The 27,980-nt window shown below is 37.9% G+C and overlaps 1 protein-coding gene across 1 annotated transcript; it reads right to left on the bottom strand.

The window, feature by feature from the left end:
* Positions 1-164: 164 nt before the first annotated feature.
* LOC306881775 (S-arrestin-like) lies at positions 165-27,980 on the bottom strand. Its single transcript, XM_079436050.1, has 14 exons — positions 27,844-27,980; positions 27,481-27,541; positions 20,533-20,593; positions 20,378-20,422; positions 20,068-20,267; positions 6,529-6,588; positions 6,318-6,385; positions 6,015-6,150; positions 5,744-5,828; positions 5,291-5,363; positions 5,074-5,211; positions 4,860-4,937; positions 1,907-4,763; positions 165-928 (listed from the first exon to the last, which is right to left on the bottom strand). The coding sequence occupies exons 2-13, from the start codon at positions 27,526-27,528 to the stop codon at positions 4,745-4,747; spliced, it is 1,011 nt and encodes a 336-aa protein (XP_079292176.1). The 5' UTR covers positions 27,529-27,541; positions 27,844-27,980; the 3' UTR covers positions 165-928; positions 1,907-4,744.

Here is a 27,980-nt window from a genome sequence, read left to right as displayed (position 1 = left end):
AATGATATATTTAGCCACTTTGATCTGTATAGGACAATATGAAATATGTGTCATGAAAAATATTAATGAAAATACATTTGCCTTTGCACCTTGCTGTGTCTGTAATGTAAAAACATTCGTATGGATGCACTTGGAAAACAGATCCACTTCCACAAACTGAATCTGTATCAATACTGTTATTTATCAATTAACAAAAGATTAAGAACTTATGTCCAAACCTTTGTACTGCTTGTAAAATACTATTTAACTTCCTTATCATGTGTTCATAAACTGAACATACTGCGACAGCTAGTACAGATTTTTATTATAATACAGTATTTTTTAATAATACATTTATCTGAGTGTTTCATTACAACAAAGAATGTTGTATTATAACTAAATGAACTGTTACAACTAAATTACAACTGTTACAACTATTTTACTACACTTTTACTTGACTATTCTTGTGTATAGTCACCAAATTCCAGCACAGCAGTTTCTTCCAAATTTCTAAAGATATACACCAAAATGATACAGCACTATCAAAAGAGCAGCACTCCTACTACCATAAAATAGGAAAACAAAGCTCTCTGTTAATTTCAGTAACAACTCCAGAAACTCTCATGGAGGTCATGCAGCTGAAGAATGGTCACAGCATGGTCTGGCTGGTCCACAGAGAAATATGGAATTCCAATACAAATTACAACTTGATCTGCCAATAACTGTTCAAAGCAGTGCAATATTGTGATAATGCTCTCTATATAGTTGTCTGTTTTGGGCATCCTTAAATAAGTCCTACTGTATAGAGGGATGCTTTAAGAACTGGCTAAATTCTACATGCATTCCTCAGTGTTCCGCAGGTGATACGTTTCCCTCATCCTCATCCTCGGCCATGCCCTTCAAGTTGGTGCGCTTAAACTCCTCGAAAACCACTTCATCCTCCAGTTCACTACATACAGACACACATTCACATAAAAGGACAATGAGCAGATAAATTTCGCATATATTCTTGAGGTTACATAAAAATAGATATAAAAATCTAAAATAAAAGAGATGTAATGTGTAGAAACTAAATTTTTGAACATACACAAAAGCCACACTTGTACTGTTTGTAGTCAAAAATGTAAAAAAATATGTATCAACCTCAAATTTGGAACACAACTTAGATTCATGGCTTTGGTTTAGGAAAATATATATATATCATATTTTTGTGCATTTGTCATAATAATAAATTTAAACTTCTATAACTTTTAGTTTTACATTTTTAGCTTTTAATTTTAATGTAATTATTTTTCACTTTCAACAGCTGCCAAGTGCCTACTTTTAAAAGAGATCAAACGTAATTCTGTGCTCCAAAACATTCCAGATTTACAAAAATGTTTTCACATCTACGCTCAAAAATGGTTTACAGGTAATAATTGGATCACAACCATTCCATAAATATAATTTCATACCATAAAATGCACCAAAAATGCAAAATGTTTGATTTAAAAAAACCATTATCAAAATAAATAGTACATTAATTTCACTGAAAAAAATAAATAATCTGTTATGTTTTTGAACACCACACAAGCAGCACCAGGGTAAATCTAGTCTGGAGTTTACTGTTCTTAGTTCATCAAGCTGGCTTGTTGTGATGGTTTTAGAGAGGTTTTGGACACTTGTCATCTGGCTAGCATGGGAGATAAGTTAGATCATCATCTTATGCAGCTTTAAGCTGTTCATTTAAGCAAAGATAGAGAAGCAAGGCATGATGGAAAAAGACATTACTATTAACTTTTAAAATGCTGACTGACCTTTCTTTCTCTTCAATTGGCATTAAAGAGGAAACATTTTAAAAGAGTTTATACAAAATTGTATGTGAACCAGAAAATATTTAATAGACAGATAATATATAGGTATATAATGGGTATAAGGTATATAATACCTGTGTCAGGCTTCGTGTGCATAAGCTGGAAAGGGAGCTCCACCCCAACTTCACTGATATGTAAAAACACAAAGCATATATAAAGGGATTATATACTATAGTTGTGTCACGCATCTGGTCTGTGGACTTCTGTTTACTCACCATCAGAGGTCACTCCTCCATCACATTGACTTTTGCACCACACTACTGTTGCACTTCACCCACGAAATACAATTCCCATCATCCATTGCACTGACGACATACAGCTGTCACCAATATCACATTGCTCTGATCACACAGCTAATTTCACTGATTACACATACTTTATAAGCCTTGAACTTCCTCTCTGTCTTTGCCGAGTATTGTTCTGCGTATAACACTCTCCTAGTGTTAGCTGCCTTACCGAGCCATTCTGTGTTCATGTTTAGCTCTGAGTCTGGCTCTGTGTATAACACTCTCCTAGTGTTAGCTGCCTTACTGAGCCATTCTGTGTTTTCTAAGTCTAGTTTTTTTTGTTTATAGTCTCGCTTCCTGTTTCCCGCCCTTGTATCGTGGATTTACTCTTGTCTCACCATTTCGGACTCTGTGTATACCTCGTTTGGATTATTGCTCAGGTTATCGGACTACTCCTCTTCTCAAGCACTCTGGATATTGTTCGCTGATAGAGGACCCACGCATGCCCATGGATTACTCTTGTGTCTTACCCGTGCCATACCCGTTTGCTGGTGTTTTGACCCTGCCTGTTATTTTTCTATGTTTATTAATAAAAGCTTACAAATGGATCCGCACGTCTCACTTCTCGTTCACCTCGTTACAAATTGAGTCCAAAAGTCTGAGGCTACTAGCAAAAAATATATTTATTAGATTTAAACTGGATTTTAAATCTCAGACTTTCAATTTGGTCTCAGACTTTTATGTATTGTATGAGACTCATACCAGTAGTATGCGGTGGTGTTTTGAAATGAAAATCAAATAAAAATTCATGTCCTAGTCCCATTTTCTTAGTTAAATTTTCTTAGTTAAATAATTTTTTTTATATTTTTTACATTAACAATGTAATGAAAATTCTATTTATTAAAGCCATGTATGAATCTCATCAAGTTAGTGTTTTTAGGCATTTTACATTTATTCCAAAATAATAACTCAAGGCAGTAACAATTTAAGCAATATATTTTATTTGGGAACCTATGTTTAGCCATTCATTTTAATAATTAACTTTTAACTGTTTTAATTGTTTGATCATCAAGCTCTGTAAATATTGGTCACAGACACGGAGATTTACTTCAAATTTAACCAAGTTCATTAATCAAAAACAAAAAATCCCACAGATCATGTTTTCAACCCATTTTAAGTCTTATTTTCACGTAACAACATAGTTATATCTAAGTGTATGAGTAGTTCAGTTAGTTTTTTAAATTAGTCTTCCCATTAACACAATTTTCAGACTGATTCGCGAATGCGGAACGTGCACAAACACAAGAGGCGGGATTTAACGCATGAACCAATCACAGCTGAACATAACCAGTCATATCCAATCATATCATGATGGATGCATTGCCTCCTCTCACGTGACTTTCCCCCATTCATTCTCAATTACCCCCCACTAAACCCATGGCACGCTATGGGGTCTCTGTTGGGGGTTGAGGGGGGCCCCATGGGCGTCAAAACTAGATGTAGGGGGGGGTCAGATAGAAAGTAGCCTACGCATAACATGGAGATTTACTTGTAAATATTAAGATGCATTTCTATAGCCCTGACAGATTATAAAATGTAATTTCGGCACCCCCTGAAATGGGTTGTATTGACATTACCTGAGCAGTTAAAGGATAGTGCTCATTCAAAGGCATGCATTCATTGCTTGGACGGAGCAAGAACACTTAAAATGCACGCGTAGATTCAGTCGAGTGATCAAGTTTACCCTCTTCAACTTAATGCTGTTGAACTGAATTCATGGAGCAAACTGTTTGCAAAAATAACCATAACATAAACAGTAACTCTGTGTGGTTCTGTCAGTCAGATGACTGTGAAAGTTACTATAATGCATGTTACTATAACAAACCCTGGCTGTTTTCTTTCAGAATCATCACTGCTAGTAGAAAGACAAAAATAGGTTAGCCTACGTAAAAGTATTTCCCTATAAATGAATAAAAGGTAAAGGTGTAAAAAATTACATTTTAGACACATTGTAAGCAATTTCACCAATGAAAATAAAGCCCTAGGAGAACTGTTGTGAATCTCTGATCAACACACAGCGGTGTTTCATTAATGAATCCACGTTTTTAAATGAATCGACTGAATCAATGATTCAGTGAACCATTCATAAAGGCATTCACTTGCTTTGTTTCTGAAAGAATCAGCCATTTCAACGAATTGATTGAATGAATGACTCACTTATTAAGACAGGGATTTGCCACCACCTATTGGCACTTTTAGTTTTATAATTAGAATATTGGTTAAAAAAAAAAGTTAATATTTCACTATTTATTTGTATTTTTGTATGTTGAATTAAAATATTTCTTTATAAAACTACTTATATTTCAGCTACTTTTTTGTAATGTCTATTCAATGTTTTTTTTTCTAAATTATTGCAATGATAACTATTATTTTAATAATAACTTTATCTTTAATTGGCACATGGTATGCATGTTAATTCATTAATCTCATTAATTTGAGATTAATTTGATTAATTGGCAGATTATGTAATTAATTCGATTTAAAAAATAATCACTTGACAGCCCTATTTTAAACATAAGACATAAAAAAAGCTTAATTGATATGCAGGGCTATCGGTAACAGGGAGAAAGGTGGTGACGATTTCAACCGCAGGCCCTTCTGAATCCAAGATTAAAGAAATAATATTCACCTGGATCCCATAATTCTATGAAAGAGAAGAACAAAATATTAGGATGTATATATTAGGCATGTATGCTTTTATGCTATATTGTAGTAGTATATTGTGTCATGGGATGCTAACCCTCCAACAATAAGCTTCACAACAATTCTGTAAGACACCAAGATACCCAGAACTTCCTTCAGAACACCTTCTTTGATGCTGCAATAAAGCATTTGATCATTGTAAACATTGCTGATTAAGCAGGCCTATATAAACATTCTTTAACGCACACAATGCCCAGTAAACTAAAACAGCTCTCATTATATACACGCCAATGTTTTCCATGGGGACTCACATGCTTGAAGAGGCTAAATTGGTGTCTTCATGCTTCAATTTTCCATCCAGTGCAATCCCTCGCCTTTCTCTGTTATTGGCCAGTAGGGGGAGCAAAGTGTAGACTTTATCCAGTTTGGCACCAGAATCAACAGAGTCCCTGCACCAAATAACAACCTTTAATCAGATTAATCAGATTTTTTTTTAATTACATCAAAATTTCTAAATAAAACTATTACCCAGAGTCCTCTGTGGCCAATGCCTCCATATAACTGTCATTGGAGTACAGCACCACATTGGCAATTTGTTCCACTAAAAGACAGACATCCATATTATTTTATATTTAAAGCAATCTACTTAAAGTATTACAGTGTATACACATAGACCAACATTTTTCAATAAATTAGTTAATTCAGATTTCAATCAGATAATGCAGATAATCTATTAATTTATATTAATACATTCACAGTCTCACACACACACATGCAACTCTACTGACATGTTTTGAATTGGGGTAGGGGTACAAAATATTAGGGTAGAACAACCATGCTGATATCATCAAAAGAACAAAATTCTTGAAAAGAAAACATTATTTATGACCACTCTTCTTTAATTCTTATTTCTAATCGATGTAATTGATCGATCTAGTTGATTCTTATTTCGATCATCAATGCTTTCAAACCTGATCTTACCAGAAATTATGATGTTCCTCACATTTTTGTTGGAGTCATTACTAATTTTGACCCTTACACTGATGGGTTCCCCATGATAGTAAGTCTACAAGAGAAAATTCTTTAAAATTCAATAAAAACGATGGTGCGTGCAATATTCCATATTAATTTATTATATTTCAATAAACATTTTTTATTTTAAAAAAACAACATGAATCATTGATAATAACTCCAAAGAAAGACACAAATTGTGATACATGCTTGCTCGACTAGTGGTCTGTTTAAAACCCACCTGCTTCTGTAAGCTTGCCTCCATATGCAATGGTTTATCAGACATGAGAAAGTCACGAGTGGTCTCCACACAGGGAGCTGGTCCTAGATTCTCTGGAGCATACTGGACCTTACGAATCATCAAACGTACTGAGCTCCTGATTTTGGAAGAGGAGAAAACGACATATGTCATTGTTGAAATACCCTAAAATGGTCTACATTGCTCCATAGACTACATGAAGGAATTAGGATAATGGTAGGGTAATAGGCAAGTAAATCAGGCAAGTTTCCCCCTGTATAGAGAATAAGAACAGCTTGGACTAACCGTTTGCGAACTTTGGCATCCTGGCTTTCAGCACAGAAAGCTTTCACCTCAAACTCAACAGCACAGTGCTGTGAAAAACATTAGACAATTCTGTAAAAAATAGATACTACAAAGAGAATACATCATGCACATACAAAAGAATCAACTATGTCAAAATTAGGTAGAAAACAGAGTTCACAGTTTAGAAGAGTGGTTTGATGTTAATGGATACCTTTCCAACATCTTTTGGGGCTGGCTGTAGTCCTACTGAACAGGGTAAGTTGTCAGGCAACTAAAGAAACAGAATTGAGAAATGCTCTTTATTATCAGGTCCAATAACAGACCAAAAAAATAAATGTATACTTTACATACAGTACATATAAGTATATATATATATATATATATATATATATATACATACTGTACATACAGTCATGGCCAAAAATATCAGCACCCTTGGTAAATATGATCAAAGAAAGCTGTGAAAATTAATCTGCATTGTTAATCCTTTTGATCTTTTATTTTAAAAAAATCACAAAAATCTAACCTTTCATTGGGTAATAATAATTTAAAATGGGGGGAAATATAATTATGAAATAAATGTTTTTCTCTAATACACATTAGCAACAATTAACGGCACCCTTAAATTCAATACTTTTTGAAATCTCCATTTGCCAGTTTAACAGCTCTAAATTTTCTCCTATAATGCCTGATGAGGTTAGAGAACACCTGACAAGAGATCAGAAACCATTCCTTCATCCAGAATCACTCCAGATCCTTCAGATTCACAGCTCCATGTTGGTGCTGATTCTCTTCAGTTCACCTCATTAATTTTTTATAGGGTTCAGATCAGAGGACTGGAATGGCCATAGCAGAAGCTTGGTTTTGTGCTCAGTGACCCACTTTTGTGTTGTTTTGGAGGTAGAATCCATAGATGCCATGTGTCTAAACAAGATGTCCAGAACCTCCAGCAGAAATATAGGCCCACAACATCAAAAATGCAGCAGTATATTTAATTGTACATATGGGGTACTTCTTTTTTGTATCCCTGTGTGCACCAAATCCATCTTGAGTGTTTGCTGCTAAAAACAAATTTTTTAGTTTCATCTGACCATTGAAGCCAGTCCCATTTGAAGTTCCAGTCGTGTCTGATAACTGAATATGCTGGAGTTTGTTTTTGGATGAGTGAGGAGAATTTTTCTTGAAACCCTCCCAAACAACATGTGGTGATGTAGGTGCTGTTTGACATTTTTTTTGACAAGGTTTTCTTTAAGGAGTCTTTAGCCACTGAAACTCTCCTCCTCACCGTGCATTAGCATGATATAGACACACGTCCTCTTCCAGGCAGTTTCGTAACATTTTATGTTGATTGGAAATTCTTAATTATTGCCCTGATGGTGGAAATGGGATTTTTCACTGCTCTAGCTCTTTTCTTAAAGCCACGTCACTAATTTGTGAAGCTCAATTATCTTTTGCTGCACATCAGAAATATATTAATTGGTTTTTTTCATTGTGATGGATGATTAAGGGAATTTGGGCTTTGTTTTCCCTCCTATTTATATTTCTGTGAAACAGGAAGACATGGCTGGATAATTTCATGTTCATAATCACGCTGGAGTGCTCAAAATTGTGAATATGAATGGGAATATACTTCAGAGAAATTTTACTTATACAAATTTCTAGGGGTACCAATAATTGTGTCCAACGTGTATTTGAGAAAAAAAAAACATTTATTTCATAGTGATATTTCCCCCTATTTTAAATTCTTATTATCCAATGAAAGGTTAGATTTTTGTGATTTTTAAAAAAAATTAAATATCAAAAGGTTTAACAATGCAGATTAATTTTCACAGCCTTCTTCATATTTACCAAGGGTGCAGATATTTTTGGCCATGACTGTGTATATGTATGTGTGTATATATATATATATATATATATATATATATATATATATATATATATATATATATATATATATATATATATATTTATATATATACACATGTCACAACGTCACCACAACGTACTTCAGCTTCTCATAAAAAAATTTAAATAATAATATATATATATATATATATATACACTGTGCCGAACTGAACGCATTACAAATCGAACAATTAGTGGGAGTAATCCTATTACTTTTTGGAAAATAAAAGAGCTTAAAGTGTGTGAAATATCAGTGCCACTGTGCTCAACAACGCGGCCAAACGATGTAACAGGCAACGTGCTGTCTGCCCCGCGACCTACCCTTGCTGGGGTGCATCAAAAGAAGACGATAGCCAGAGATATTGTCAAAAACATAAATTATTGACAATATTAAGAGGGTTTGGCATTTCCAATTAATGTAGGCCTGTTACATTCTTATTTTTATTAAGCCTATTAATAATATGAAGCTACTTTTATTATTAAATTAAAAGTACAATTAATTTGCCCCGCAATAATAAGGCTACCCCATAACTGATGCGCTACGAGGATAAGATTGGGCTATTTACTCCTCAATTAAAATGTTTTTTTAAAACAGGTCTATTAGGCTATGGCTACCTGCAATGAATTATAGTCCTATAATTAAAATATTAACACTGCAGTCATAAATCAATGAATTAAAAAGCTTATTTAATTTTATTTCAGCTTTTTATTTAATTGAAAACAGCAATAGGCTATACCATTATCAGCATGTTGAAGTATATTCGTCACTCGTCGTCTCTGAGAGAATATGCGCCGTCAGATGCCGAAAGCTCCGTCATTACTCCGTCATTCCCTTTTTACTTTCACTTTCTGCTTATAGTTAATTAACTGAGCTCGCCTTCATGGTTTAAAACAGAAATATTTCCAACATTGCGACGTAACCAATAGCCACTGTGTCGTATCGAACCGATCCATGAATTTTGTGAACCGTTACACCCCTACTAATGAGACAAGAAATAAATACACTTACGATTCATCACAAACCCTGATAAACCCTGCCCCCAGGAACATTCAACAAAGGGGGCGGGGCCATGCCGCACTGCTTTAGAGAAGAGGAAGAGTTATTGCCATCCTTCAAATCTAGAGGTGCACAAAAAAATCTATTCATATATGAAGTCTTCTAATGATTCTAATGGATTCACAAGTTTCAAAATCAATGTTCTAAAGCAGTGGTTCTTAATCCTGTTCCTCACGTCCCCCTGCTCTGCATCTCTCTCTCTCTCTCTCTCTCACTCACCTGATCATCAGCTCGTCAGCTCCAATAAGCTGTGTTCCAATTGTACACTTTGTGTATAGACAGACAGATATTTTTCACATAGCTATGCGAAGCGTTAAACATGGACGTGCATGCAGTTGCCGTGCTGTATTAAAGGAGACATATTATGTCCCTTTTTACAATATGTAATATAAGTCTCAGCTGTCCCCAGAATGTGTCTATGAAGTTTCAGCTCAAAATTCCCCACAGATCAAAATATGCATTTATTATGCATATTTTGAGTGGAAGCAGAAGCGGTCTGTTTTCGTGGATGTCTCTTTAAATGCAAATGAGCTGCTACTCCCTGCCCCCTTTTCCGGAATAAAGCTGCCATTACAGCTCGCACCTGCTAAAAAACATCTGTTTTGGTTCTGATTATCATGTTATCATGGGCCTCAAAGCTGTAACAGGGCAAGGTCATAAATTTGTCCAAATCCTAGCGCCAACTAGTCTGAAGCAAGCAGACTAACCAGCAAGCCTCTTTCACAGAACAGCTTACAACCTTGAGACAAAAGAACACATTGATAATTCCAATTCAGGAAGGAGACTGTCAAATTTGGGGCAAGTAATCAAGACTGATGATCACATGTAAACCTGTAATAGAAAACCCCCATACAAGACAAAGACTTAGACTGGAATTCCTTAGGAGACCTTTTAACTTCTCTCTGGTCGTCACAGAACATGCCTCTTATTCTCCATAGAACTACACACTAGAGACAATCTGTTCATATGCACTAAAAATCATCTTAAAATAACTTATGAATTATTTATCTGCATAGAAATAACCTATATTATGTTTGTAACCCACACATTAGATTATCATGTTTTAATCAAATATTATGCATGTCTTTTTACTCATTATTGAATAGCTGAAGGATTCATATTCGTGTTTGGTATGTAAGAGTTTGACAATTGTAGCTTGAAATGTTTCTTCCAATTGATTCTGTGTCAAATGTATCATATTCTGGTTATAGAAATCACATCCAAAATTATACTTTGCAAGAGTGTGTAAAATTCGGACCATGTGACTGATAACATGCTGATTTATGATGGAAGGAACACCCCTAGCTAAGATAATAGCCTATCTAATTGGTCAAGACACCAGAGGGGATGTGTCCAGAAGCAGAGTTTAAAAACTCTCTCTTAGTCCTCTTAGCTCTCTTCTCTCTCCTCTTCTTCTCTTTTGCCACCGCGTTTTGACGCTGCTCTTTGAGCGTGCTCTGGCCCACGTGCCAGCTGCTACCACGATGAGAAGAAAACCCACCTAGTCTCCTTTCATCCTTTTATTCTTATTCTTTTTATTTTAGTTTCTTTTCTTTCCTTGGAGTTTCGATTCTCAATGGACTCGACGAAGAAGTCGAGGAGATTCCCCAAACTCGTCATTCCGCTCCAGCAGGAACGCACAGCGTCTCATTCCTCGCCGGGATCCTCCACATACCTCGCCAACGGCTCCTCCCGCCTGCCCAAACCTATTGTTTCGCCATCCGTGGCGAAGAGAAGACTGTGCCTACTCCTCGTCTGTGTCCTCCTATCCCTGCACCTCGCAAGAGGGTCCCGTCCGGCCCGCCTGAGTTCCCGCTGGTCCCCTCCGGCCCGCCTGAGTTCCCGCTGGTCCCGTCCAGCCCGCCTGAGTTCCCGCTGGTCCCGTCCAGCCCGCTTGAGCTCCCGCTGGTCCCGTCCAGCCCGCCTTCGTCTCCGCTGGTCCCGCCCAGCTCTCCTTCGTCTCCGCTGGTTCCGTCCAGCTCCGCGCTGCAAGAGCGCCCCCAAGTGTCCGCGCTGCAAGAGCGCCCTCAAGTGTCTTCGCGGGGCTTGTCCAGCTCCGCGCCTCCCGTGCGCCCTCAGGTGCCCGCTCCTCCAGAGCGCCCTCAGGTGCCCGCTCCTCCAGAGCGCCCTCAAGTGCCCGCTCCTCCAGAGCGCCCTCATGTGCCCGCTCCTCCAGAGCGCCCCCAAGAGCCCTCTCCTCCAATATGGCCGCCTGAGGGGAACGTTCTCAAAGAAATTTTGGGGGGGGGGGCCATATAGCCTCAGTTTGTGTGGCCAGGCCAAAGGCCAAGGCCACAAAGGACCCAGATCCGCCATGGCCTCCCGAATCTCCAGTCCTGCCATGGCCTCCCAAGGTTCCGGATCCACCATGGACTCCCGAGTCTCCAGATCCGCCATGGCCTCCTGAATCTCCAGATCCGCCATGGCCTCCCAAATCTCCAGTCCTGCCATGGCCTCCCAACGCTCCGGATCCACCATGGACTCCCGAGTCTCCAGATCCGCCATGGCCTCCCGAATCTCCAGTCCTGCCATGGCCTCCCAAGGCTCCGGATCCACCATGGACTCCCGAGTCTCCAGATCCGCCATGGCCTCCCGAATCTCCAGTCCTGCCATGGCCTCCCAAGGCTCCGGATCCACCATGGACTCCCGAGTCTCCAGTCCTGCCATGGTCTCCCAAGGCTCCTGATCCGTCCTGGAGGCTTCCCTGTCCTATCCTGGTCCTGCTCCAGCCTCCAGGACGCCTGCCCCCCCTCCCCGATGTTACTGTTACGGTGCGGGACGTACCTTCCGGGGGGTGGAGATACTGTAATATGTCAGTTTTGGTTTTGTCCTGTTTCTTCCTTATTTGGTTCTTCCTGTTTTAGTTTCTGACCTAGTTCTGTTAATTAGTTATATACATCACCTGTGTTCGATTAATTACCTTGTTTCCTTGTTTGTTCCTCTCACTTTAAAAGTCCTCAGTTCTCCTTGTTTAGTTGTCGGATCTTAAGTTTACTAAATGTCTAAGTGTGTTGAAGCTGATCATTAAAGGTTACTCTGTTTATGCGTTCATCGTACGCCTCCTTCATCCACAACCACTGACGCGTGACAGTATTATGTTTATTGTTCTTTAATTCTATCATAACATGAATTGCAGTGAAACTCTTATACAGTTAAATTTATTTATATATACCATAGTCTCATAATTGAAGTGTAAATTCTGCAGATTACATCACTGTCCAGTATTGCACTTGACGCTACAGCAGCACTTCCTCTAAATCATCGTCTTGTCTGATGCACTCAACCAAGCGTTCTAACCACAACCTTGCCCATCCCCATCCCCAACCATTTGAATTTCCGTAGGATTTATTTTAAAGATATTATAATGGGCTGCTTTATGACAAAAACCCCGGAACACAACGCTGTAGTCCAAATGAGCCGTTTGTTGTAGTTCTTGAAAAGGGATTTAAAAAAATAATAAAAAAATCTCCTTTTGGAGTGGACTTTGAGATTTGTAACTTTGTAGATCTTTTTTATGCCCAAACATACACACTGTTCTGTGCGATCCTCTTGAATAATATTCTCTCGGTCTCAATCGAGCTCAAATTGATAAGCGATATTGACAACGCCATTGTTTACAATACAACCGGAGCACATGCTACTGAACTGAGGGGCGTGACGTTTAGACGCGCACCAGGCGGTTTACCGAATCACAACACACTGTGCCAGCTAACCAATCCGAGCCCATTGCGTATTTCTGAGGGAGGGGCTTCATAAAAACAGGAAATCATCGGAGTGTTCAAAGGAGAAGGGACAGAGGATAAAGGTAATAATGTGAAAAATGTTTTTTTTTTTTTTTAAACAAAGAATTAACAAGTTAGAATGCACCCCATAAGCACAATCAAGCCTAGAAAAAAACAGTCAACCACCCCTTTAACATAGTGTAAATAGAATCTATAGCTATTTGCACTTATTGTAAATAGCATATTGCTAAGAAAATACTGCTATTTTCACCTAATGTAAATAGAATCCATTGCTATTTTCACTTAGTGTAAATAGCATCTAACGCTAAGAAAATTTCCTATTTTCACTTAGTGTAAATAGCATCTAATTGTTTTTTAAAATGATTATTTTCAACATTGTACATTAATACTGAAGACATCCAAACTATGAAAGAACAGGCATGAAGAAAGAAAAACATCCATATTTAACAATTTGTAAACCATCTAGCTTCCGCTAACTGGTACGTGCATAAACGAGAGAGTGGCGTTCCAGCAGGATATTGTAGGACGATGATATGATGCAACTGGCTCTCATGAGATTGTCCTAGGAAAGGAAGACCAAGAGCAACCTCTACTGAAGGGGATAATTTTATTAGAATTACCAGCCTCAGAAGCCTATTGACAGCACCTGACAGATAACAGCCCACATAAATTCTTCTTGGAGTTCAAGTGGCAGACATATTTCAACATCCATTGTTCAGAGGATAGCGTGTGAGACAGGCCTTCATGGTTGAATTGCGGCAAAGGAAACACAACAAGCAGAAGAGATTTGCTTGGGCCAAGAAACACAAGGAATGGACATTAGATCAGTGTGTGTGTGTTTACAAACAGTTTTATTGAAGTCTTTCTGTGGTTGAAACACTGATCCTTTGTCTATTTAATGCTATAAATAGTAGTAAAGAAGAACAGATTAACGTTTCCACTCACACTGTGCTGCCGTTTCAACTGGCACTACAGTGATCTGTCATGCCACATCAAAGAGCATAAGAATGTTGATTCTTAACACATATAAGAATATAACAATACAAGGCTTATTGCATTTACTAGATGGGAGCCGCACTAGCCTATTATTCACACATCAACTTAAACAGCATACAGGTGTAAATACAGACATACAACGAGGAAAAAAAAATCTTACTCACTCTCTGTTGTTTAAATGGTAAAATATAACTTAATTCCCACCATATTTCTGATATTATCTATCAAACTAACCTGACTAATTTGATTGTTTGCTTGACTGCTTTGTAAGTAATCTTCCTGATTTATCGCTATTCCTCAGCATATCCAACAGCGCAGAAAAACTTGATGATGTAACAGAAACTATGGACTCTCTCTTTTCTAGCACTTTAAATACAGTTGCTCCTTTACGCTTAAGGAAGATTAAGGAAAAGAGTCCAACACCGTGGTATAATGAGCACACTCACGCCCTAAACAGAGCAGCCCGGAAAAAGGAGCGCAGCTGGAGGAAAACTAAACTAGAGGTATTTCGTATTGCTTGGTGGGAAAGTATCCTATCCTACAGAAAAGCATTAAAAACAGCTAGATCCGATTACTTTTCGTCTCTTTTAGAAAACAAACATAACCCCAGGTATTTATTCAATACAGTGGCAAAATGAACAAACAATAAAGCATCAACAGGTGTTGACATTTCCCAACAGCACAGCAGTAATGACTTTATGAATTATTTTACTTCCAAAATCGATACTATTAGAGATCAAATTGTAACCATGCAGCCGTCAGCTACAGTATCGCATCAGATAGTGCACTATGTATCACCTGAGGAACAGTTCCACTCATTCTCTACAATAGGACAGGAAGAATTGTTTAAACTTGTTAAATCAGCTAAACCAACAACATGTATGTTAGACCCTATTCCATCTAAACTACTAAAAGAGGTGCTTCCAGAAGTCATAGATCCTCTTTTGGCTATTATTAATTCGTCATTGTCATTAGGATATGTCGCCAAAAACTTTAAATTGCCTGTTATTAAGCCTCTCATTAAAAACTTGACCCCAAAGATGTAGTTAATTCTAGACCGATCTCAAATCTCCCTTTTCTGTCAAAGATACTAGAAAAGGTAGTATCCTCACAATTATATTCCTTCTTAGAGAAAAATTATATCTGTGAGGATTTCCAGTCAGGATTTAGACCATCCCATAGTACTGAGACTGCTCTCATTAAAGTTACAAATGACCTGCTCTTATCATCTGATCGTGGTTGCATCTCTCTATTAGTGCCACTGGATCTTAGTTCGACACTATCGATCACAACATTCTTTTGAATAGACTAGAAAACTTTGTTGCCATTAGTGGAAGTGCATTAGCATGGTTAAAATCGTACTTATCTGACCGCGATCAATTTGTAGCAGTGAATGAAGAGGTATCATATCGGTCACAAGTGCAGTATGCAGTACCTCAAGGCTCAGTACTAGGGCCGTTACTTTTCATGCTTTACATGTTACCCTTTGGAAATATCATCAGGAAACACAGCTTTCACTGTTATGCTGATGATACTCAGCTCTATATTTCTTCGCGGCCCGGTGAAATACAGAAGTTCTAAGCGGCCATGCATTATTATAATTTTTCTGTCTTGTTTTCTCGTGATCACGACTTAATTTTCTTGTGATCTCGACATAACGAAAGTTGTTTTGTCGTTATCATGACTTAATTTTCTCTGTGTATTCGGCATGAGAAAATGCTATAGAAGCAGCATCATCGCAGCATCATGGATGATCGTATTCGCTTTTACTTTGATCAGGACTCACTCAAACTGAAATAATAAAAATAAAAATATGGTATAAGTACCATCCTAAATATTGAAGGTGTTGTGTGTGTGAACGACTACATTGATCCATGATAGAATACTTTTCATGCATATTCATACTCGGCCATTTTAGCTCTGTGTCTGTCAGTGATTGACGACTTACACCTAAGTGTTCGACACTTGAGAAGGAGGCTGTCGTGAGAAAACGGTTTTTAGGTTGAGATCAACAACTTTCGTTATGTCCTGATAACCACAAAACAACTTTCGTTATGTCGAGATCACGAGAAAATTAAGTCGTGATAACGACAAAACAAGACAGAAAAATTATAATAATGCAAGGCCGCTTAGAACTTCCGTAGTGAAACACACCAATTTGAGAAACTTATGGAATGCGTAGTCGATATAAAAAACTGGATGACGAGTCATTTCTTACTGTTAAATCTGAAAAAACAGAGGTGTTAATTATCGGACCTAAAACTCCCAAAAGTAATAACCTAGAACACTGTCTAACACTCGATGGCTGCGTCATCAGCCAGGAACCTAGGTGTGCTATTTGATAACAATCTCTCCTTTGACAGCCACGTTTCTAGCATTTGTAAAACTGCTTTTTTTCATCTTAAAAATATACTGTATTTAAACTGAGACCTATGCTCTCAATGTCAAATGCAGAAATGTTCATTCATGCGTTTATGACCTCAAGGTTAGATTATTGTAATTCTTTATTGGGCGGTTGTTCTGCATGCTTAATAAACAAACTACAGATGGTTCAAAATGCAGCAGCTAGAGTTCTTACTAGAACCAGGAAGTATGACCACATTAGCCCGGTTCTGTCAACACTGCACTGGCTCCCTATTAAACATCATATAGATTTTAAAATCTTGTTAATTACTTATAAAGCCCTGAATGGTTTAGCTCCTCAGTACTTGAGTGAGCTCTTATCGCATTATAGTCCTCCATGTCCATTATGTTCTCAAAACTCTGGCCATTTGATAATACCTAGAATATCAAAATCAACTGCGGGGGGCAGATCCTTTTTCTATTTAGAGCCCAAACTCTGGAACAATCTACCTAACACTGTTCGGGAGGCAGGCACACTCTGTTAGTTTAAATCTAGATTAAAGACCCATCTCTTTAACCTGGCTTACACATAACTAATACGCTTCTAATATTCAAAAGGATTGTTTGGCTGCATTAACTAGGTCAACCGGAAACCAGGAACACTTCCCATAACACACGATGTACTTGTTACATCGTAAGAAGATTGACATCTACGCTAATATTAATCTGTTTCTCTCTTATTCTGAGGTCACTGTAGCCAGCCGATCCGGTCCTTATCCAGCTCAGATGGTCACTGCAGTCACCAGATCCAGTTCGTATCCATATCAGATGGTGGATCAGCACCCAGAGACGACCTCTACAGCCCTGAACATCAGCGGAGACCAGGACACCTAGATGAGCCCCAGAGACAGATCCCCATTGAGGACCCCACCACTTAGACAGCCATCGGGAAAAGACCACTGGTACGAGTTGAGCCCTTACAATCTGACTTTGCTGCAGTAATTGAATTGAATTGCTGGTTCGTTTGGCCAGAGGAGAACTGACTGAGTGTGGTTTCTCCCAAGGTTTTTTTTTCTCCATTCTGTCACCGATGGAGTTTTGGCTCCTGGCCGCTGTCGCCTCTGGCTTGCTTAGTTGGGGACACTTCATTTCCAGCGATATCGTGGACCTGATTGCACAGACACTATTTAAACTGAACTGAGCTGGACGATGACATCACTGAATTCAATAATGAAATGCCTTTAACTGAAAATTGAGTGTTTAATCTGGTCATTTTCCATTATTGACACACTATTTTCCTATTTTGATATTGTACAGTTGCTTTGACACAATTTGCATTGTTAAAAGCGCTATATAAATAAAGGTGCCTATTGAGCAGCGATTTGAATTCCGACAGGCTATGGGCAAGACAGAGTGATCTTGGTAGAGAGTTCCATAATTTAGGGGCAACAACACTGAATGATCTGCCACCCATGGAAGAGAGGTGATACCGAGGGACGGCGAGAAGGCGAGAATCAGAGGACCGCAATAAACGAGGTGGAGAACAGGGGGGGAGCAGATTGCAAAGATAGTAAGGAACCAGACCATTCAAAGCTTTAAAAGGAAGCAGGAGAATTTTAAACTTGATACGATAGGCCACTGTTAGCCAATGCAGATCAACTAGAATAGGGGTGATGTGGGCTGAACGCTTAGGGCGAGTGAGAATATGAGTGGCTGAGTTTTGAATATACTGTAATCTAGCAATAGAGGTAGCTGGCAAGCCGATGAAAAGGGCATTACAGTAATCGAGAAGGGATGAAACAAAAGCATGAATGAGAATTTCTGCATCATTGGTACTAATGAAAATGGGACGATGAATATTCCAACTCCATTACAAACAAAAGGAAAGAGACAAAGCAAAAAAGAAAGCTATTGCCCGAGGCATAATGGTACCAACAGGTATTGCCAACCAGAGTGAAAGTCACGTTAGCCAAGCCCGAAACATCACATAACAGAAACAGCAAACTAACTTGGAAGCAGCACATCCAAATAGGGAGCAGTTAACATACAGCACAACTGACAGAGCGAGTGGCAACTCACCCAGCCGATGAGCCAAGCGCCATGGAAGACGTAACAGGGCAGAGAGCTCGCAGCAGCCCGGTGGCGAAACTTAAAGGTGCCAAAGTTCGTTAGTATCAGTTGTCAAGTCAAAAGACAGGTCCAAAAACGCCAACAATAAGAGATGGAGTAGACGAAACAAAAAAATAGACCAAAAATAGTCCAGCAGAGGGGTGAAAACATACAGAAAAAGCAGTCCAGGTACAGAGTGGCAGCCAAATGCGCATAGCGTTCCTGACCCGGAAGTGAATGTGCAAGATTAGTCTCTTGGGTAGGAAAAGGCTCACAAGCAACAAGGATGACAGCAAGCTTGAGAATACTGTCAAGCAAAGCCGATTCAAACACTTGGGAGAGCTTCACAAGGAGTGGACTGAAGCTGAAGTCAGTGCATCAAGAATCACCACGCTCAGACGTCTTCAGGAAAAGTGCTACCAAGCCACTTCTGAGACAGAACAAACGTCAGAAGCATCTTACCTGGGCTAAGGACAAAAAGAACTGGACTGATGCTCAGTGGTCCAAAGTCCTCTTTTCAGATAAAAGTAAATTTTGCATTTAATTTGGAAATCAAGGTCTGAAGTCTGGTGGAAGACTGGAGAGGAACAGAATCCAAGCTGCTTGAAGTTCAGTGAGACGTTTCCAAAGTCAGGGATGATTCAGGGTGCCATGACATCTGCTGGTGTTGGTGCATTGTGTTTTAAGTCCAAAGTCAATGCAGCCGTCTACCAGGAGATTTTGGAGCACTTTATGCTTCCACCTGCTGACAAGATTTATGGAGATGCTGATTTCCTTTTCCAACAGGACTTTAGCACCCTGCCCACAGTGCCAAAAACACTTCCAAGTGGTTTGCTGACCATGATATTACTGTGCTTGATTGGCCAGCTAACATGCCTGAACTGAAACCCATAAGGAATCTATGGGATATTTTCAAGAGAAAGATGAGAAACTGTCGGTTCACCAATACAGACGAGCTGAAGGCTCAATAGTGCCTCAGCAGTGCCACAGGCTGATCGCTTCCATGCCACACCTCACTGATGCTGTCATTTGTGCTAAAGGAGCCCCGACCAAGTATTTAGTTCATAAAGGAACATACTTTAAAGAACTTGAACTTTTCTGTTTTGCAAATCCTTTTTATTATTGATCTTAGGAAAAATTCTAATATTTTGAGATACTGGTTGTCTTTTTTTCATGAGCTGTAAGCTCTAATCATCAAAATTAAAAACATTTAAAAAAAAAAAATGTTTTACTTTACATGTAATGAATCTAGAATATGTGAAAGTTTCACTTTTTGAAATAAGTTACACAAAAAAAATATATATATATTCACTATACACTATATTTTTTTAGATGCACATGTACATAAAAAAATCGATGGAATTTAAGAATCAATATTGATTCGTTAAATGGAGATAAATAAATCTAGGAGTTTTTTCAAATGACAAACAAATATAATGGTACTAAGATGGATTTTAAACAGTACGTGGTCTTGAAAGCATGTAAATTAGATATAAATACCATAGTACATGAATAAGGCGATGATTCAGTATCAAGGTACCATTTTCTTTGCAATGAAAGGGTCTAAATATGAATTAAGGCACTTGAAGATACTTACTTCAAAGAAAAATGGGTAGGCATTGACACCCAGTTTACGCAGTAGTTTATCCTGCACCTTGGTGAGAATACCCTGCTCTTTGTCCTGCAGTGGGGGGTAGATCTGCCGGGTAGATATGTAGATCTCTCGCCTGAATGCGATGCCCAGCACATCCATGTCATCACCTCCATATCTGAATGTGCAGGATAAAGTGGCGTATGCTAGAGGGCAACAGAATCACAAAGCGAATATCACTGTTATTCATGTATGTAACCAGATGCAACTGATTTATTGCCTATTCAGTATGTAAACTTTGAGTGAATTTATTTACCTTTTTTCCCCTGAAGCTGTTCAGGGTCAATGAGAAGGACACCATCTGATGGAAAAAGAAAAAACACAATAATATTAAAAAAGTAAACAGAAATGAAAGTTTTAAGAAAACTTGATACAGTAAGGTTAAAAAATTATGCCTATTCTCTCACATACCCACTGGATCCACAGAGTCAACACGGTCAACAAAGTCTCTCTTCCCCATATAAACACCCACCTGATTTAAAAACACAACATACAGTATATTACTTGATGAGCCTAAAAGAGAAAAAGCCTTCATTATAATAATGAAGTAATTGTAGATGACCTTTCAGATGTAATAAAAAAAAAAAACTTTAGAATCTATAGTAACATTAAACTTATTTCATATTTTCCCTAAACTTCTTGGATGTTAAGACAGACACCTGCCATTCTGGCCAAATTAAAGATATGTTGTGAGTGAATTTGCACATGTTATAATGTAAGCATCATTAATAAACCCTTGTGTTTAATAATAATAAAAAATAATAATAATAAAATAAAAAGATTGATTAGTGAAATAAAAGAATGATTTAATAAAAAATCTGAATGATTAGTAATTGTCTCTAATTGGCTCTCTAAGTGGCTATGCCCTCAAAACACTTTTTATTTAGTAGTACAGTAGGCTACTGCATGATTTTATATTTAATAGTTGCAATTTAAATTGCAATTAGCTTTAAAAGCTAACATTACATTAAGGGCTCTACGCTTACATTTCTTTTCAGGGGCACTTGTGCTCCTACTTAAAAAAAAAAAAAAATGACAGAAATTAACCTTCTAATATAAGGCAATATTTGACTCCTTAAAGTTATTTTTATTATTTTATTATTTTTTAACCTTTGTAATGCCTCTAACTTTATTAAATGTCATCTTTTGTGCCAAAAAATTAGATTTATAAACTTTTATCAAAAATTTTCATTAACCAGTAAATTCAATTAAAATAATCAGATACAATCAGGAAGAATAAGTTACTAGTCAAATGAATTTATACTTTAAAAATAAAACTGAAACCGCCAGTAGGTGGCAGAAAGTCACTGTTTTTGTCTCTGAATCATTCATTCAATCGATTCGTTCAAACGGCTGATTCATTTAAGAACGAAGCAAGTGACTCTCTTTATACATGGGTCATTGAATTATTGACTCACTGGATTTGTTCAAAAACACAGATTTATTCATTAACAAAAGACAGCTGTATTTGCTTGGACATGTGCAGGATCAGCCGTGACAACTATTTTCTTTGACTAAATAGAGCACAATCAGACAACAGTGTTCCTAAAATGTAAGTTGCTTAATATTAACTTCTGTATAAAACTGTTGTAAGCTCAATTTCACATTTGAAAACTTCCTTTATAATCCTTAAAAAGCTGTCACTCGTCTTAGTTCATTACGATCTCACAAACTTCCATTTTAATTAATGAGGCTCTTCACACTGCATAATGAATCTATTATTTACATAGTCTCTACACTTTGTTTGTTATAATGAATGACAAACTGCAGTCTGCTTTCACGATCTGTGCTGTGAGTAGCAGCACGTGCACTGATAGAGAAGCATTTCCATTAGCTGCGGTCTGCAGGTATTATGACCAATCACAAAAGACTGCATTGTGCAGTGAACCATAGACACAAATATATTGCGCTAGGTTTATGTGCAGAACTGGGATCGTTTTCGTAGTCTTTTAAATGGATAAAATATAGAAATAACTTTAGTTTCCAAATAAATCTAACCGGTTGGAAATAAAACTCTGGCCCCCCCTGCCTATGGCCGTTGTCCTCAACTCCGGTCCTGGGAACGCACTGATCTGCACATTAGAAAGATCAATAAATTGAACTGAGTGTGTCAGATAAGAGAGACATAAAAATGTGCAAATCGGTTGGGTCCCCAGGACTGGAGTTGAGGAGAACGGGTTTGAAAAATTGATAAATAGATGGATGGATGGATGTAAAGTGAATTCCATATATTGTCATCTCTAAAGCCCAAGACACACTGCACGATTTTAGCAATCCTATAAGATCACTGCATGTCACACTGTGAGACATGGATCTAATAAACTTGGCTACGATGTGCGTAGACTGTACGATGTTGACAACTATTGACTTGTACGCTTCGACACACATTACTATAGAAGAATAAAATGTCATCTGCATGGGCTAGTGTTAAACAAAAAGAGCACAATAAATCACACTTTAGCAGTTGTAGTTATTATGTGTGCTGAAAAAAGTGGAAGCGGCGAAAGAGGAAGGCATAAGAGTTTGAGGTAAGCAGTTTTATGTTTTAGCGCCACGTCGCGTTGATTTCATGTCGCAGTTTTATTGATTGGTCAGTAAATGTGGATCGTAGCAGCAAACACACTGTGCGATGATCAAGCTGTTTTCTGACACTATCAGAAATGACCTAACTCTATTAATCAATTCTAGTGTCTGATTCTTTTTGTCTAATTAATATTTCATGCTAAATGATTGACTCAAACTGTTGAATTAGCATAGGAACCAATGACATATTTGATGATAAACCTGTTTACACCCGAAAACGAGCATCATATGTCTTACTAAAGGGCAGAGCACTCTAAGTCAGGACCGGTGCTGGGCATTACTGTCTCATTTGTGACCATATGGAACACCCTACATTAAGGCACACCTGTATGTCAAAGCCACATTTTTTTTTTCATCAGAATGTTATTTTGGTAGTAACATAAGAGTTCATACTATTTAAGGAAATTACGTTCATACTACCGTATTTTGAATTATTAATTTATGTTTATTAGTTCATTCTATTTAAGGAAATTATTAAATTAGGAATTTGCCAAATATATATATATATACAGTTGGGCAAAAAAGTATTTAGTCAGCCACCAATTGTGCAAGTTCTCCCACTTAAAAAGATGAGAGAGGCCTGTAATTTTCATCATAGGAACACTTCAACTATGAGACACAGAATGGGGGGAAAGAATCCAGGAAATCACATTGTAGGATTTTTAATGAATTAATTGGTAAATTCCTCGGTAAAATAAGTATTTGGTCACTTACAAACAAGCAAGATTTCTGGCTCTCACAGACCTGTAACTTCTTCTTTAAGGCTACGTCCACACGAAGACGGGTTTCTCCGTATCCGATCTTTTTTTTTGCCTCAAATTCCGTAAACATGGAGTCGTCTCAGGAAATATCTGCGTCCACACGGAATCACTGAAACCGACTGAAAACGATGTAGTACACATGCCAGACCAATATGTGGCGCTGTAATTCTGCCACAGAGATACACAAAAAAAACAGAGAAGAAGACTTGGACCATGTGCGTAAACCTTGCGCGCTGAATATAAATTAACACACAAAGCAGAAGATTTTGCTTTAATAAAACTAATGAGCTCAGTAGGTTCTGCAGCACGAACACAGGCACGCAGTCTGACATTGTTGTTGTTGTTGTCGCTGTTATGTGACGTAGCGGTGTCTGATTAGGGGCTGATGACGTCATCGTTTCAGAAAATATACGGATTCGCCGTCCACACGAAAACATGAAACCGGCGTTTGGACGAAACGCCTATACGGTAAAAAATTTATGCGTATACAGAGAAACCCGTCTTCGTGTGGACGGGGCCTAAGAGGCTCCTCTGTCCTCCACTCGTTACCTGTATTAATGGCACCTGTTTGAACTCGTTATCAGTATAAAAGACACCTGTCCACAACCTCAAACAGTCACACTCCAAACTCCACTATGGCCAAGACCAAAGAGCTGTCGAAGGACACCAGAAACAAAATTGTAGACCTGTGCCAGGCTGGGAAGACGGAATTTGCAATAGGCAAGCAGCTTGGTGTGAAGAAATCAACTGTGGGAGCAATTATTAGAAAATGGAAGACATACAAGACCACTGATTAATCACAGCCATATCACCCTGCAGCCCAAGACCAGTTGCCCACTGAAGCTAAGCAGGGTTGAGCCTGGTCAGTACCTGGATGGGAGACCTCCGGTGAAAACTTGGTTGCTGTTGGAAGAGGTGTTAGTGAGGCCAGCAGGGGGTGCTCACCCTGTGGTCTGTGTGGGTCCTAACGCCCCAGTATAATGACGGGGACACTATACTGTCAAAAAGCACCGTCTTTCGGATGAGACGTTAAACCGAGGTCCTGACTCTCTGTGGTCATTAAAAATCCCATGGCACTCCTCGTAAAGAGTAGGGGTGTAACCCCGGTGTCCTGGTCAAATTCCCTCTACTGGCCCTTGTCTATCATGGCCTCCTAATAATCCCCATCCACTTCATTGGCTCTATGACTCTCACTCCTTTCCACCTGTAGCTGGTGTGTGGTGAGCGCACTGGCGCTGTTGTACTGTGGCTGCCGTCGCATCATCCAGGTGGATGCTGCACACTGGTGGTGGTAGAGGAGAGACCCCCCCACATGATTGTAAAGCGCTTTGGGTGTACAGCTATACACAATAAAGCGCTATATAAATGCATCATTCATTCATTCACTGATAATCTCCCTCGATCTGGGCTCCACGCAAGATCTCACCCCATGGGGTCAAAATGATCACAAGAACGGTGAGCAAAAATCCCAGAACCACACAGGGGGACCTAGTGAATGAGAGGGTCAAAATGATCACAAGAACGATGAGCAAAAATCCCAGAACCACACGGGGGGACCTAGTGAATGACCTGCAGAGAGCTGGGACCAAAGTAACAAAGGCTACCATCAGTAACACACTACGCCGCCAGGGACTCAAATCCTGCAGTGCCAGACGTGTCCCCCTGCTTAAGCCAGTACATGTTCGGGCCCGTCTGAAGTTTGCTAGAGAGCATTTGGATGATCCAGAAGAGGACTGGGAGAATGTCATTTGGTCAGATGAAACCTAAATAGAACTTTTTGGTAAAAACTCAACTCGTCGTGTTTGGAGGAGAGTTGCATCCAAAGAACACCATACCTACTGTGAAGCATGGGGGTGGAAACATCATGCTTTGGGGCTGTGTTTCTGCAAAGGGACCAGGACGACTGATCCGTGTAAAGGAAAAAATGAATGGGGCCATGTATCGTGAGATTTTGAGTGAAAACCTCCTTGCATCAGCAAGGACATTGAAGATGAAATGTGGCTGGGTCTTTCACCATGACAATGATCCCAAACACACCGCCCGGCAACGAAGGAGTGGCTTCGTAAGAAGCATTTCAAGGTCCTGGAGTGGCCTAGCCAGTCTCCAGATCTCAACCCCATAGAAAATCTTTGGAGGGATTTGAAAGTCCGTGTTGCCCAGCTACAGCCCCAAAACATCACTGCTCTAGAGGAGATCTGCATGGAGGAATGGGCCAAAATACCAGCAACAGTGTGTGAAAACCTTGTGAAGACTTACAGAAAACGTTTGACCTCTGGCATTGCCAACAAAGGGTATATACCAAAGTATTGAGGTGAACTTTTGTTATTGACCAAATACTTATTTTCCACCATAATTTGCAAATAAATTCTTTAAAAATCCTATAATGTGATTCCCTGGATTCTTACCCAACTGTATATAATGTTAAAAGTGAGTCTAGAGAATGCACCACTCAGGATCACAAATGGTTCAGAAATGACAAAATAGCGGTGTGTTCGTGCAATATTGGAATTGTCAGAATTACAAGATGAAAATGGGAGCTTTCAAAAAGTTTAGTTTAGATGTTATAAAGAGTTATGTGATGACGTGAATGCTTGCATTAAGTTGGAGTTCTGTGAGGCAATTAAGAACTAAATGAAAAGACAAGAACACATCAATGCTTCTCGTGTCCATTGGATGTCCTTTGTTAACTTCCTTGAAATTATTAGTTCAATCAAAAATTTAAATTATGTCATCATTTTCCTACTCTTGTGTTGTTCAAACAAATAACACTTTCATTCATCTTTGATGAGGATATTTTTAACAAAATCTGAGAGATTTCTGTCCTCTCATTGTAAGTACATTCAGATAAAATGTTAATGCTTCAGAAGAAAACAAAAATCATAAAAATATCGTACAATGAATCCATATGAATCAAGCAGTTTCATATAAGTCTTCTGTAGAGACATGGTCACTTTTTAATTTTATTCCCCTTAAACATTGATCATCACACATACATGGAGCACAGCAAATATGGTTATATAACGAAAGTAACGGAAGCTCAAACATGCTTGCTTGACCGATTTAACATCCCTTTAAATGAGTGCTGTCAAAGAAAATAAAATCCAAAATAAAAGTTTTTGTTTGCATAATATATGCATGTGTACTGTGTGTATTTATTATGTATATATAAATACACAAACAGTATATATTTTGAAAAAATATTTACATGTATTTACATATAAATATATTTAATATAAAAACATAACATATTTTTCTTAAGTATATACATGCATGTGTGTGTATTTATATATACATAATAAATATACACAGTAGACACACACACATATATTATGTAAACAAAAACTTTTATTACGGATGCGATTAATCACGATTAATCTTTTGACAGCACTAATTGTGACAACCGAGATTGAACATTTGGACCTTTTCTGCAGAAGAAAGACAACTGAATAAATTATTTTCATTTTTTCAAACTTTTCACAAATTATCACATTAACTAATTTGCAAAAGCTTATTATTCATGTTACTATAATAAAAATTAAACAAACAAACATTTTTTTCCCTTTAATCTATTTTTGTAGTTTATTAAACTACATACCAACAAAGGTTGCAAACTAGCAATGCCTAGTGAGCATCATTAACTTTTTTTTTTCTTTTTTTTTTTTTAAATATACTTTTCAAATTTGGTCTATTCAATTGCATTTAATTGTTATTGCTTCAAAATCATTAAATCATACAAATCAGGTTATAAACTCTATTTATGCATAACTCAAATTTGGTAACAGGTTTGCAAAAACTTTACAGAAAATGAACAGAAAATAAAACAGCTAGTAATTAGTTGATCTTCCTGATGTTGACTATGAATATTTAAGGTCCTTGTTTCGATGACCATTTGAAGAAAAAAAGAAAAGGCAGATATTTTCTTTTTTAAATTACTATATTAATGTACTATATATATATATATATATATATATATATATATATATATATATCCACCTGTGTAATTATTTTAACTTACCGATTTGTCCTTGGATATTTTCTTGAAGATGATATGTTTTGGGCTCATAGTTGTTCAGAAACTTGAAAACAATAATAAAAAAGCAAAAGATCAATGCCTAAATAATGTAATACCATTTTGTAATAAAAACCTAACTTCAACAATCATTGCATATTAGTCACTGGCTTTCATAAAAAGTAATTCAAGCTATACTTTACAATAATGTTCTTCATATATCATCTAGTAAACCTGCAGTCTTAATCAAGACTTTCCAATATATATAATGGTGACATAAAATCTTAATCACTCATTGTTATACCCTATGTCCCAAATAACACCCACTATTGGATCCTTTAAATTCTACACTAATTATGAATTTCATACCTGGTAGTGATGATTTCAAATAATTTGTGAGGTCTGAATATTGAGGATAGAAAGAGCAGTGGGGAGGAGCTGGTATATGTACCCAGGATGTGTATTGCCCAACTAATCAGGTTAGCCAGGGTTATAGCTAAAATCCC

Source organism: Barbus barbus (assembly GCF_936440315.1).
Source record: "Barbus barbus genome assembly, chromosome: 15".
NCBI classification, from domain to species: domain Eukaryota; kingdom Metazoa; phylum Chordata; class Actinopteri; order Cypriniformes; family Cyprinidae; genus Barbus; species Barbus barbus.
Note: the sequence above shows the minus strand (reverse complement) of the source record. Positions and strands in the feature narration are given on the sequence as shown.